We start from the raw sequence: 14,441 nt of genomic DNA, 5'->3' as shown, positions 1-14,441 counted from the left end.
CATATATTTTAAGGGTATCTTGACTTCAAAATTTGAGTCTAAGGGTATATGACTTTGGAAAAGAGATTTAATGTTGGTTTTCACAGAGGATGGGAACCTGTGGATTCTTTCCAGGCTAGTGTGATTTGATGGGCCAAGACCCCTGTCTCCATGACCCCCTAAAAAACTTCACCCAACAAATATTAGGGCCAGGCGGTGGTGGCCCTAGCACTCGGGAGGCAGAGGCAGGAGGATCTCTGTTAGTTCGAGGCCTGCCTGGTCTAGAAGAGCTAGTTCCAGGACAGGAACCAAAAGCCACGGAGAAACCCTGTCTCGAAAAATCAAAAAAAAAAAAAAAAAAAAGCCCCACAAATATTAGGAAGCAGTTTGGAGAAAACAATGCTCAAATTCCTAAAATGATTGTCTATAATGCTTGTTTTTATTTAAAAAGAATTGATTTTAAGTGGTCAATGGTCACAGTCAATCAGTTTCTTAAAAAAGGATATGAGATGTGATATAGAAATGAATGCTTTACATTGATATGGACTTCAGTTTATTGATAAAATTTAAGGTCAATTTTGTTGTATGTATATTTCTACTCCTTTATGGTATTATGTTTATACAGCTCATTTAAAATGTGATGTATGATTAAAAATTATAGATTAATAGTCATTCATAATAGTCAGTCTTGTCATGATAGATTTTCTAGATATACAGAGATATATTTCAGTTAGATAATCTTCAATACATCAAAGACCTACAGAATTTAAAAGTTTTTAAGAATTTAAGACTTATCTTGATAGTGAGACACATCTGCTTCTGGCAGCACCAGTTAAGAGGTTGATGGCCATAGAAGAAACTTGTTATGGAATTTATGGAACTTGTTATAGAAAAGTCAGTTCTAGAGTTTTGGAACTTGCTTACAATGCACTTCCTGAATACTTAGGTAATATTATATCCTTCTGGGGTCTTTCATGGGCTTGAAGACAAATAGTTTTCCTTAGTTATGATAAAAGATAAATTAGATGTTGAACTTTAGACTCACAAAGATAAAATAGATGATAGAATATTTTCTTTAATTTTGCCAGATATAAATAGATTAAATATTGTAATTGTAATTCTTGCTTGATACCTATTTTGTTATATGTAATTTTACCATGTTAAAGTTAAAACTTTGCTTCTAATTTAGACAGAAAAGGGGAGATGATGTGGGATTCCTCTCTATATGCTATGAATATGTTTTATTATCATTGGATGATAATAAGTTTCTTTGGCTTATGACAGAATATAGCTAGGTGGGAAAACTAAACTGAATGCAGGGAGAAGGAAGGCAGAATCAGGCAGACACAATGTAGCCACCGAAGAAGCAAAATGTGAGGTAGCAAATATGAGCTTCGTCATAAAATATAAAATAATAGAAATTAATTTAAAATGTAAGAGCTAGCTAGGAATATACCTGAGCCATTGACTAAACAGTGTTCTAATTAATGTAGTTTTCATGTGATTATTTGGGTCTGGGTGTCTGGATACAGAAGCACAGTTTATTTCATTGTTTATCTTTTGCCCTTTGTAGGATTGTCATTCATTTTGGCCAACTCTCATCCCTACTGAATTTTTTAAGTATTTACTCAGTTTTCCTGTTGATCAGTCTCCTTGCTTGCCAGCTAAAGTTGGCTGAGACCATGCTAGTGTCTTTTAAAAGGAGAAAGGGGGAAGGGGGGTGCTCCTTCTCTCACCACATCCTTCCTCCCCGGGCTGCCAGTTCAGAGCTTAAACTGCTTCAGAACTGCTTTATCAAACCTAAAGACCTTTTTGACTCTACTTCTGTGCCTGTTGATCCCATTTCCCCTTAGAGAGTGGAAAAATTGGAGACGGTCTCTTTGTAATCTTAATTAAACAAACAAGATTAGTGGTTTATCTTTCTATTTAAGACTGTAAGACTCAACACTGCTTGCTTTTAAGAAAACAGGAAGGAAGGAGGGAGGAAGGGAAGGATCTTTGAATTTAATGTAATTGAACATGTTTTGGATACATAGTAAGAATGTCATTGTTTGAGACAGGCTTGTTTTAATTAAGGTTTTTTTTTTCATGTATAGAGTCTGGGACATAGTATGCAATATTAGATTTGTAGTGTTGTTGGAGTTTTGAGGATTAAACTTCATGCTGAAAGAATCTTAGTATCAATTTACTCCACTAACTCTGTAATTTGAACTTATTTAACTTTGCAAGGTTTTTTAATGACGAGTTAAATGAAACAAAATTAGGTTTTAATCAAGTTTTGTTTTCATAAAGAATTGTCATGAAAATTTTTACTTTATGTAAACAAGTAAAACTTTAAGCTGTACAAGTCTATAATCCCATCACTCATCAGTCAGAGAGAGGCAGGAGGATTGCTCCAAGTACAAGATAATGTGATCTAGGGGGCTGGAGAGATGGCTCAGAGGTTAAGAGCATTGCCTGCTCTTCCAAAGGTCCTGAGTTCAATTCCCAGCAACCACATGGTGGCTCACAACCATCTATAATGGGGTCTGGTGCCCTCTGCTGGCCTGCAGGCATGCACACAGACAGAATATTGTATACATAATAAATAAATAAATATTAAAAAAAAAGATAATGTGATCTACACAGTGACTTCCAAGGCAGCTGGTGCTTCTTGATGAAACCTTTTCTCAGAAAATCAAAAATAATGAAGTGAAGAAAGGGAGTGTTATATATACCTTACCTTAGGAAAACTAGATAGTGTTTCATTTCGCAATTCATTTTTAATAGTTTCATTTGGATTTGGGTTTCCATGATGCAGTAGATACAAACTAGGGGTAAGCTTTATCCTCAGCTGCATTTGCCGGTGGTGCATGTGTATGTGCATGCTTGTCTGTTGTCTCACTGTGCAACTCAGGCTGCCCTTCACTCTTCCTCAGCCTTGCAAGTGCTGTGCTTACAGGTGTATGTCACCATTCTCCGCTTGCAATTATTTTTAATTTTGCATATGTGTCTGTGTCTGTACTTGTGGGTACAGTGCCCTCAGAAGCCAGAGGTGTCCGATCTCCATGGAGCTAGACTTTATAGTCTATTTTGAGCCACATGGGAACTGAGCTCAGATTCTCTATAAGAGAATATAAGTTTGTTATCTTAACCATTGAATCCCTGAACTCTTAACCTCTAGTTTTTATCATTAAAACTTTAGTGTCTAATTCGGTTCATTGATTGCGTTTTGTTTCTGATTGCTGCAGTTAATTTGATGTGTGTGTGTGTCTTAGCTCATGAAAGGTATGGATCTCCTTACTATGTTTTAGTATCATATTTCTAGAAAGAATACCTGGAACTGCTGTCTTTCCAAGTACTTTCCTTCTAAGTATGTTTTATATACCTTTATTGTAGAAAGTAAAATTGAAATCAAGCACTTGGGGTGTTTCTTTTTTGTTTGTGGGACTGAAAATCAAACCTAGGCTCCATTGCATGCAAATCAGTGTCCTTTCCTATCCTAGCTCTTTTCATTCTGATTCTTTTTTTAAAAAAATATTTATTTATTTATTTATTTATTTATTATGTATACAATATTCTGTCTGTGTGTATGTCTGCAGGCCAGAAGAGGACACCAGACCTCATTACAGATGGTTGTGAGCCACCATGTGGTTGCTGGGAATTGAACTCAGGACTTTTGGAAGAGCAGGCAGTGCTCTTAACCACTGAGCCATCTCTCCAGCCCCTCATTCTGATTCTTAAGGATGAAAATTACCTTATCATAGCTAACTGTTGGACAGAATGACCCTGAAATTTTTTCTAGCTTTCTGTTGCTAACCCCCAAATAGCATGACTCATTCAGAATCTTAGGGAGGCCATGGTAGTGATGATGGCAAAACAAAACATCATTTGGAAAGTTTTTAAAGGAGCTTTTTGATGCTAACTTAAAATACCAAAGTCAGTCTTTCTTTCTTTTCTTTTGTTTTCTTTTCTTTTCAATATAAGGTATCTGAACAGCGTGAATGTTGCCCAAAATGTGGAAAAGAAAAAGAAAATCAGACCAAATGCCAAAGTTGTGGTATTGTTTTTCATAATGATTTGCAAAGAAATTGCAGACAAGCTATAACTTTGCATGAATCCACTGGACCTTTACTAAGAACGTCAATTCATCAGAATTCTGGAGGACAGAAGTCACAAACCACAGGATTAACAGCCAAGAAGTTTTATGGTAACAGTGTGGAGAAGATTCCAATAGATATTTTGGTGACTTGTGATGCTAGTAGACATAATTACATCCAGACTAATGGAAAAGTCATTCTACCTGGAGGAAAAATACCTAAACTCACAAACCCGAAAGAACAAAAGACAAGCTTGTCAGATCTGAATGATCCAAGTAAGTACCCTCTTCCTGTCCTCTATCCCTTCCTGAGACTTAGAAACCCATGGGCCTGCTCCATTGGGTTCCAGTGAGCTGCCAACCTTTGCTCCTATGCTTCTGGGGCCCACGTGTGCGCCACCACACTGTATTAACTGTATTCTTCAGTAACAATTCAATATTTTAATTGTCTGTGTTTTAATATGTGCGTATTTGAGAAATACAGTTTCCAGAGGTGTCTTTGTGGCAGATATTTAGCATTTGGGGCTCATGTGATTCAAACTTGTCTATGTAGTTGTGAGAGTAGTAACTTACTTTGTTCCCGTTCCCCTCATGTTAAAATAGTCAATAAAAAAAACAGTAGTATCTTTGCTTGTTCTAGTTATTGATCTTTTTGACATAGCCTGTATCTACTGTCTAGACTTTTTGTGTATGTACTTGGTGCATAAATAGGCTAGCCTGACTGGCCAGTGAACCTTAGGGGTCAGCCTGTTTCTTCTTTCCCAATGCTGGATCTAAAAATTACCATGCTTAGCTTTCTTACATAGGGTTCTGGGATCAAACTCAGGTATTGGATGCTTGCAAGGGTTTGCCAACCAAACTGTTTCCCCAGCTCCTTTGTTAGTATTCTGAAGAAATAAAATAGCATATAAATGACAGGTAACCATAGTTCAATTTATTTGACACATAGAAAGGACTCAGTGGAAATTAGTTTTCTTACCACAAGGCAAGATAATTTGCAAGCATTTTAAAGCCATGTTAAAGAAAGTACATACACAACTTAAAAGTTTATAGGTACCAATCTCTATAATAGGATTTTATATATCTATGCAGTAATCCTGTGAAATAGATAACCTTGTTGTCTCTGATTTCATAGAGGAGAGAAATTAAATCAAATAACCAACCTTGAAAATAATAAAAGGCCAGTATTTGTTATGAAACTAGATAGCAAAATCAAAGGGTAAGTGGATGTTATTGGAGTGATGACCATCTGGAGCATTGCACATTACTTAGTATTAACTACGCATGTATATGTGTGGTGCTATAATGAACTTACTGCTGTGTAAGTTCATACATCATGCCTTTTTTAAAACCCCACTCCCTTTATTAAAGGAGTAAGTAGTTCATAGGCAACTGTATCACCAGAGTGTCTTTAGCCAACTTTTTACCCTTAACATTGGAAAGTTTTAAAGATATTATGTAGTTGTGAGTTTTTTTTGTTTTGTTTTGTTTTGTTTTTCTTCTCCGTAGCTTTTGGTTCCTGTCCTGGAACTAGCTCTTGTAGACCAGGCTGGCCTCGAACATTATGTAGTATTTTTAATGCCCCCATCCCCCCTTTTTAGGTCCTAGAATATAGCAGTGAGCGAGACATTGTCTCTGTTCTTACAGTTGCAAGTAAATTTCTACAACAAAAATCAATATTGAAATCAAAGGGTAATACAATATTGAAATCAGTTTCCAGTTAAGTTTTTAGCTGACAAAAATGAAATATAAATGTAAAATTTCTTTAATGTAAATTTTGGATTTTCTTTATGATTGTAGTCATTTTGTCCAGTGATGACGATGAGGATGAGAGGACTAGCAGAAGAGAGAGCATATCCCCACAGCCTGCAGACTCCGCGTGTTCTTCCCCAGCGCCATCGACTGGAAAAGTAGAAGCTGCACTAAATGCAAATATTTGCAGAACAGAGCAAGAATCTAGAAGCAACCCAGCAGATTCAGAGTTAAACACAGTTGTCATACCAAGAAAAGCAAGAATGAAGGACCAGGTACATTCAGGTCTTCCGTTTGGGGTGTACCCTCTGGTTTTCAGGAGTCATTTGTTAATGACAGCAGGAGAAGATGGCTTAGTCACAAATCTGTGTTCAAATACTGTTAAAAGATTCCTTTAGGGGGCTGGAGAGATGGCTCAGCGGTTAAGAGCATTGCCTGCTCTTCCAAAGGTCCTGAGTTCAATTCCCGGCAATCACATGGTGGCTCACAACCATCTGTAATGAGGTCTGGTGCCCTCTTCTGGCCTGCAGGCATACATGTAGAAAGAATATTGTATACATAATAAATAAATGAATATTTAAAAAAAAAAGATTCCTTTAGGGGGCTGGAGAGATGGCTCAGAGGTTAAGAGCACTGATTGCTCTTCCAGAGGTCCTGAGTTCAATTCCCAGCAACCACATGGTGGCTCACAACCATCTATAATGAGATCTGGTGCCCTCTTCTGGCATACAAACATGCATGGAAGGAATGTTGAAGGAATGTTGTATACATAATAAATAAATAAATCTTTAAAAAAAAAAGATTCCTTTAGAAGACCATTAAACTACATACAAAGTGAGTTGCAATTTAACCAAAAACTTAAGTTAAAAATCCAAGGAAAAAAGTGTGCATGTGTGTGGGTGGGGGTGGGGGGTATGAGTATGGTGGTGGTTGTGTACACCTTTAACCCCAGCACTTGGGAGACAGAGGCTGGAAGATCAAGACCAGCCTGGTCTACAAAGCAAGTTCTAAGACAGGCAGGGCTACACAGAAAAACCCTGTCTCAGAGAGAGAGAGGAGAGAGAGACTAGTATTATTTTTAACAAGATGTCAGTACGGGTTTCCTTTCCATTATGTCTGTGACTAAGAAATGTTTTTAAGTTTCAGCTTTTTAAAAATTGGAATATTTGCATACATATAATTAGATATTTGGATGTAGGACCTAAGCCTAAAGGGGAATTATTTGTATTTGTCATGTAACAGTGTACAGATAATCTTGAGTTTTATACAGTATTTCAGTTTTATTCTTGTAAAATTTCTTGTTTTTATTTATTTATATATGTGTGTGTATGTGCACGTGAGTGCAGGCACCAGCAGAGGCCACAGATCTCATATCCTTTGGAGCTGGAATTACAAGCAGTTGTAAGTAACCTGATATGGGTGCTGAGACCTGACTTTGGGTCTTCTGGAAGAGCAGTATGTGCTCTTAACCACAAAGCCATCTTCACTTGCATTTTTTACTGCAATGCATCACTTTAGTTCAGGTGTGCAATGTTGGAGCTTAGGAAGGTTCAGGGTTTGGGGTAGTTTAGACTTTAGGGATGAAGTGCTTGCATACATGCATGTGGCTATGTGTGTATTTCTTAGAAAACGTAATAGTCTGGATGTTATTTTAATTTCAGTGTATGTCTCCATAGTATATAGTTACATCTTACCATAGTTTATAATTTGCTTTAAAATTTTAAAACATTCATATGAAAAAAGGTAAAGTGAGGTAAATAAAAAGATTCATAGAATATTTTTAATCCAAGTGATATACTATATTGAAATAGATCGAGTGTTATTAAATGTGAGAGAACAGGGCTGGCGAGATGGCTCTACAAGTAATGGTGCTTGCTAACAAGCCTGATAATCTGATTTCAGTTCCCAGGACCTACATGATAGAAGATTAAACTTGTTCCTACAAATTGTTCTCTGACTTCCATGTGCATGACTACCATAGCATAGCACTGTCCCTCCCTATTAAATAGATAAATGTTAAGTAACTAAAACTGAGGAGAGAAAAAGAATAATAAGGACCAGATATGCCCAACCTTTTGACAATGTAAGGTGATGGTCACTATAAAGTGACAGTCTCTGAGATAAACTACAAAGTTCATGCTGGAGATGTGAACAGTTGAGTTGCTATTGTTTGTTTAAGTCTCATAATGTTTAAGATTGTGCTCATAACTGTTGTTGGTTGCATGCGGCCATCAGAGCATAAGTTGGACATGCTGTCAGATGTAAGCCACCAAATAAAAAGTGTAAGTTACCAAGGAAGAGCTGCTTAAAGAAGATGAAATTTTAATTATTTACTAGGTGTAGTAAGGAGGCCACTAGTTTGTTCCCAGCTACTTAGCTCCTGAATAATCACACAGAAACTATATTACTTAAACCACTGTTTGGCCCATTAGCTCTAGCTTCTTATTGTCTAACTCTTACATATTAATTTAACACATCTCCATTAATCTGTCTATCACCATGAGGTCGTGGCCTACCAGCAAAGTCTCCAGAAACTCCATGGCTTCTCTTTGACTCCGACTCCTTTCTCCCAGCATTTCGTTTAGTTTTTCCTGCCTAGCTCTGTTCCTCTCTAGGCCCAAAGCAGTTCCTTTATTAACCAATGATATTCACAGCATACAGAGAGGAATCCCACATCACCTCCCCCCGCTTTTCTGTTTAAATGAAAAGGAAGGCTTTATCTTCAACATAGTAAATTTACATATAATAAAACAGGTACCAAGTAATAATTACAGTTACAATATTTATATCTACTTTATCTTTTATCATTACTAAGGAAAACTATAACTATAAATTCTTCAACTCCATCAAAGACTCTAGAAGAATATAATATTACCTAAGTAAACAGGAAGTATTATAAGCAACTTCCAAAACTCTAGAATTGACAGAGACATCCTACTGCCTGGACAGTCACCCAAAGTTCTTCTTTTTTACTGTTAGGGCATCCATCTTCACCCTATAGGCCCATAGTATCCAGCAATCTTTTCCATGAAGCAGGAAATTTCAAACACAGTTCCTCCTATATTGGCAGTTTATCAGTCACATTTTTCTGTGTCCTGCAGAATGTCTCGCAGACTGTTTCATGAAGCAGGAACCCTGAAGAACATTCTCACCTTCAGGCAGTCATCTCTCTGTGGGTCCTGCATGTCAAGTTCACATAGCATGCCATCAAACAGTACAGGCAAGAACAGTTTCTTGCTCAAATGGCTAATCAACTCCATAAGGAGTCTCTTCAGTGCCCATCTTCCTCTTGAAGTAATCGATGCTGCCAGGAGCTGATGTGTCTCATTGTCATTAAAAGTCCTAAATTTTAAATGCCATATTCTATAGTCTTTGAAAGGTTTGAAGAATACCTATCCATCTGAAATACATATATCTATCTAGAAAATCTAACATGACTACCAACTTGACTATTATTGATGATTATTTATTAACCTATGTTTCTTAATTATACATTACATTTTTAAATGACTGCACAAACACAACACCTTAATCAAGAGCAGAAGTACACATAACAGAATTGACCTTAAATTTGTATCAATAAACCAAGATCCATGTCCTTTGCTTTTCAGAAACTTTTCAGTTTTAGGAGGTCCCATTATTAATTGTTTCTCTTTGTGTCTGTGATGCTGGGGTTATATTTAGGAAGTGGTCTCCTGTGCCAATGCATTCATGTGAAGGCGTAAGTCACAAACAATCCCACACCAGTTTGGAATTATGATTAATAGAATGGTTATTTATTTAAACGGGAAAAACTTACAGATCACCGTCCTAGACAACAGCCCTCCAAGCAATCAGGAAGGGAGCCTAGTCGGCTCGGCTTCCGGCCAGAGAGCGAGCGGAGTGCAGTGGCAGCTTTTTTAAAGAGAGACCACGCTCTAATGGGCTGGTATCTCAGCAGCTATTGGCTGAAGGAGCGGAAGGAGCTCCTGCAACATTCCTGTGTATTTCCCACTTTCTCTTCTGTAAGGTTCAGGGTGGCTGGCTTTATGCTGAGGCTTTAATCAATTTAGAGTTGGTTTGTTTTGCTTTGTTTTAAAGATCTCTTTGTGTCAATTTCAGTATTTGGGAGGCAGAGGCAGGCGAATCCCCGTGAGTTTGAGGCCATCCTGGTCTACAGAGTGAGTTCAAGGACTGGCTCCATAGCTACTGAGAAATTCTATCTTCAAATACAGAAACAAAAACAAACAAACAAAAGAAGATTCTTTATTATGTATACACACACCAGAAGAGGGCAGTTATGAGCCACCTAGTGGTTGCTGGGAATTGAACTCAGGTCTTCTGGAAGAGCAGCTTGTGCTCTTATCCTGATTTATCTCTCTAGCCCCTGGGGGGGGAGGGGGGGTCTTTTTCATTATTAATTTTAAAATATATTTTAATTTTTTTTGTTTGTATGGGGGTTTTGCTTGTATGTATTCTGTGTATCACTGGCTGCCTGATACCCACTGAAACTGGAGTTGTATGGTTGTGAGACACCATGTGCTCAGGTTCTCTGGAAGAGTAGCAAATTCTCTTAATCTATGAACCATTTCTCCAGCTCTGTTTCATTCTTGTGCCTCCTGATACCACATTATTTCTGCATCATTTCTTGACAAAGATTGTCCTTCTTCTAGTGTATATCCTTAGCACCTCTGTCAAAAATATGTTATCTGTAGCAGGGCACTTGGGATGTTGAGGCAAGAGGTTCCTGAGTATGAGGACATCAAAGACTATACAAAGGTCCAGTCTCAAAAAAAAAACAAACCAAAACAAGGGCTGAAATGATAGCTCCTTTGTTAAAGACTAAGATAAGTCGTCAAGAAATCAGTTCCCAGTGTACAGTAATCAAAACCATCTCTCAAGCTATCCCCTTTCCCCCTCCAGTAGTGTGCATACATAGACATACTCATTAACTAAAATGGAGAAGCAAAAAAAATTTATTTGCCTGTAAAAACATGAATTTAATTACTTCCAGGTTTTTTATTCTACTCCATTGGTCTATTGGTTGACCTGTTGGTATGTGTTAATTTCACTACCATGCCATTTTTATCACTATGGTTTTGAAATATATTTTGAAGTCAGATAATAGCTTTCTTTTTCCTCAAGGTGACTGTAGTATTCAGGGATTTCTCTCTATCTCCTCCTCCCCCCCTTTTTTTTATTGCATAGTTACATATAAAGTGTTAAAATTTGCAGCAGGATGGTGGTGGCTCACTCCTTTAATCCTAGCCTTCGGGAGGCAGAGGCAGGTGAATCTCTGAGTCTGAGTATGAGGGCATCAAAGACTACACAAAGATCTGGTCTACAGAGTGAGTTCCAGGACATCAAAGGCTATACAGAGAAACCCTGTGTCAAAAGCCAAAAAATTAAAATAAAAAAGCATTAAGATTTGTTTTATTTTTTTTAATTCTTATTATTTATTTATTTGATTTTTTTTTTTGAGGCAGAGTTTTTCTGTAATTTTGGAACCTTTCCTGGAACTAGCTCTTGTAGACCAGGTTGGCCTCGAACTCAGAGATCCACCTGCGGCTGCCTCCCAAGTGCCAGGGTTAAAGGCATGTGCCACCACTGCCCTGCAAGATTTGTTTTAGATTTTTGTTTTTTTCTTTGTTTTTCCTCCCAGATCTTCGAAAAATCTTATTGGTACTTAGAGTTTGCATTAACTCTGAAACTATCTTTTGGTTGGTGTGTATATTATAATGATACTGATTCTTCTTCCTGAACCTACCATGCCTTTTCCTCTGTTTGTATGTCTTCAGTTTCTTTTTCATAGATATATTAACATCCTTGCCTAATTTTATGTCTAGATGTTTTATTTTCTTGTAGCTGCTGTTACGTCTTTTATTTTTATTTCAGATAATTGGCTATAGGTATATGGCAACACTGTTGATTTTATTGATTTATTTTATATCCTGAAACTCTGACTTTGCTTGCACTGATAACTTGGGGTGGTGTTTGAGGGACTTTGTATACTTACTGCTTTATGTGAATTTTGTTCTTTGACAGACCCTAGAAGTATCTCAGAATGATAATGGGACTGTTGTCTGTCCATATAGGGTACATGGCTTTTGTTGTTTGGTTTAGTTTGGAATTTTAAAAAATTTTTTGTTCATATCATGTTTATTCTTTGGTAATATGGTTATTGCAGGTTATGAAAAATTTGAGTCTGAAGTGCTCCAAAGAGCGAAACTTAGTTAGGTGGGTTTTGATTTGGGACTTTGAGATTATGAATGTTTAACTAGTAAAACGTATGCAAAAATATTCCTAAATCTGAAACACTTCTGATATCACACATTCAGATAATGTATATGTGATTTATGTAAACACAATTAATTTTAATTGAAATTGTAAATGTAAAATATTGTTCATATTGTGATTTGTTTGCATTTGTGAGTATGAAATAATTCTGGTTTTTATTAAACATTTATTTATTTAATATGTTTGGGTATTCACTTGCCACAATACAAATGTGAACTTAGAGGACAGCTAGCAGAATTGGTTCTTTCTTCTGTGTAGGTTGTGTGGGTTTGAACTCAGGTGAGCAGAATTGCCTTTACCTACTACGTGGTTTCATACCATACCAGTGGTTCCAGTGAATATATAAGATATCCTTTTTAAACTATTAATATTCTCTTACTTGCTAAGTAATGATGCTTTGTCTTCAGTTCCAGCACTATTACTCATCACTGGCACTCATCCAACAGCTTGTCTATTACCTGCCTTGGGGACTTTACTCTTCTGAATAGAGGCAACCTTAGCCCTCAGTGCTTTTCATTTTAGGAAACTGAAACTTAAGGAAGCTACTAATTTTTGCAAAATCATTAGTTGATATTTTGACTTGTTTTGAACATACCCAGTGTGATTTGTGAGTTTAATTCCTGACTATTGTGCTTGAATTACAACTCATAACCTGCAAATTTATATTATAGCCATAATTTCTATTTCCTCTCACACTGAGGAAGGACAGTCAGTCCATGTAGTGTTGTGCATGTGTGTTCAGTTTGCAGCCTTCTTACAGTACCTTACTGTGTCAAATTTTCTTTCCCTTTTCAGCTTGGTAATCCCATCAGCACACCTCTAAAACGTCGCAAAATAAACACTCACGGAACTTTAATTCACTCTGTGTCACTGTCACCTCCCCTAAACTTTGGAAGTGTCATTTTAAACTGCCGAAGTATACGAGTTGGAACGCTCTTCCGACTATTGGTAGAGCCTGTAATTGTAAGTACTTTTGCAAACTGTGGCTCTACTAGTACCAAGACTCAGATGCCACTGACAAGGTTAATCAATAATATTTAAAGTTTGTTAAATTATTGAAGTTAATCAAATATCAAAACTACTTAGAGATTTTGGATTGCTTTAAGATTATATAAATAGTAACCCAGTAAAGACTAGTGGTTATGCAGATACAATGTAAATTGGTGTTAAATTTACTGTAGGAGAGGCAAGTCTTGGAACTCACTCTCTAGACCAGGCCGGCCTGCCTTTTCCTCCTGAATGCTGGGCTTAAAGGTGTGTGCCATCACCACCTGGCTAAAATTAAGCCATTTTATAACCATTAAAATGATTCAAGGATGGAATGTTAATGGGTAAAAGATAATCCACACACTAAGTATCTTGTTCAGATTTAGTTACAAGGGGACAATTATGGAAACAATGCTGAGGCCAAGTGAATATGCTTACCATCACGGTGGGACAGCCTGACGCTTGCAGTATGATAGTGTGGGTTCTTAGCACATTACCCATTGTTACTTATACTGGAAATGTATGACCTGGATATGGAGATTGCATTTTTGTATAACTTAGTTCACATAACAACCATGTATGTCATAAAGACTGGAGAGGCAAGTTTCTAGTGTAAAGTAGACACAGTGTATGTGCTGTATAGTAGTGACAGAGTAACAAGGATCAGTGAATAATTGTGAACATTTATGGAAATTTAAGGATAAACTATGTTGAAGATGTTAGTCTTGATTTCTTAGATGTGCTGGTGATGTTTTAGTTGGTAGGAAAATGTTTTTGTTTTGAGAAAATTTATGCTGAAGGATTTGAGGATGAAGTAATGACTGCTGCCCTTTTAAAAGTAAAAATATAATGTATAAAGAATAATGTAGATGTGTAGAAATAGTAACTTAATGAACATTGTAATATTCTGTCACCTTCTCTAATAAAAGTTCAGAGTGTCTTAGATTTTTTTCTTTTTGAGGGGAGGCTGTTTCATCTTAGATTTAAGCACATGGTGTCTGGCTCAGCTTCTCTGCCGTTTGTACACATATGGACTGCATACTCTTAAGTCTAACATCACCACTAATTTGTCTTTTTTTTTCTTTTAAGTTTTCTTTAGAGGCAATCAAGATACATCTAGATGGTAAGTTATTTTTTATCTGTACGTGCACTAAAGTTTATGTCTCCACTGATCCATTTTTTATAGTAATACATATTTTTAGAACTCAAAAATTAATACATCTTATAAAGGGCTTAGGTCTTTATGTAGTATCATTCTGCAGTGTAACAAAGTCTAATACTTTAGAGTCCCCTTTTTATTTGAAGAAAAAAAATGTTTTTTAAATGAAGGGTTTTTTTGCTTTTGCTTTTTTTTTTTTGTTTGGTGAGG

General features: G+C 36.7%; 1 protein-coding gene across 5 annotated transcripts in view; it reads left to right on the top strand.

The window, feature by feature from the left end:
- Senp6 (SUMO specific peptidase 6) overlaps window positions 1-14,441 on the top strand; it is an 87,037-nt gene that overhangs the window by 46,368 nt on the left and 26,228 nt on the right. For all 5 annotated transcript variants that reach the window (XM_041679438.1, XM_041679437.1, XM_041679441.1 and 2 more), the window contains 4 exons: window positions 3,946-4,333; window positions 5,858-6,084; window positions 12,881-13,048; window positions 14,162-14,195. In XM_041679438.1, the coding sequence (XP_041535372.1) occupies window positions 3,946-4,333; window positions 5,858-6,084; window positions 12,881-13,048; window positions 14,162-14,195 (817 nt within the window). The remainder of the gene's footprint in view (window positions 1-3,945; window positions 4,334-5,857; window positions 6,085-12,880; window positions 13,049-14,161; window positions 14,196-14,441) is intronic.

This window comes from Microtus oregoni, unplaced genomic scaffold (genome assembly GCF_018167655.1).
Source record: "Microtus oregoni isolate MIOR12 unplaced genomic scaffold, Mior012 000032F_ref0000030, whole genome shotgun sequence".
Classification (NCBI taxonomy): domain Eukaryota; kingdom Metazoa; phylum Chordata; class Mammalia; order Rodentia; family Cricetidae; genus Microtus; species Microtus oregoni.
This window is presented reverse-complemented; position numbering and strand designations above follow the sequence as displayed.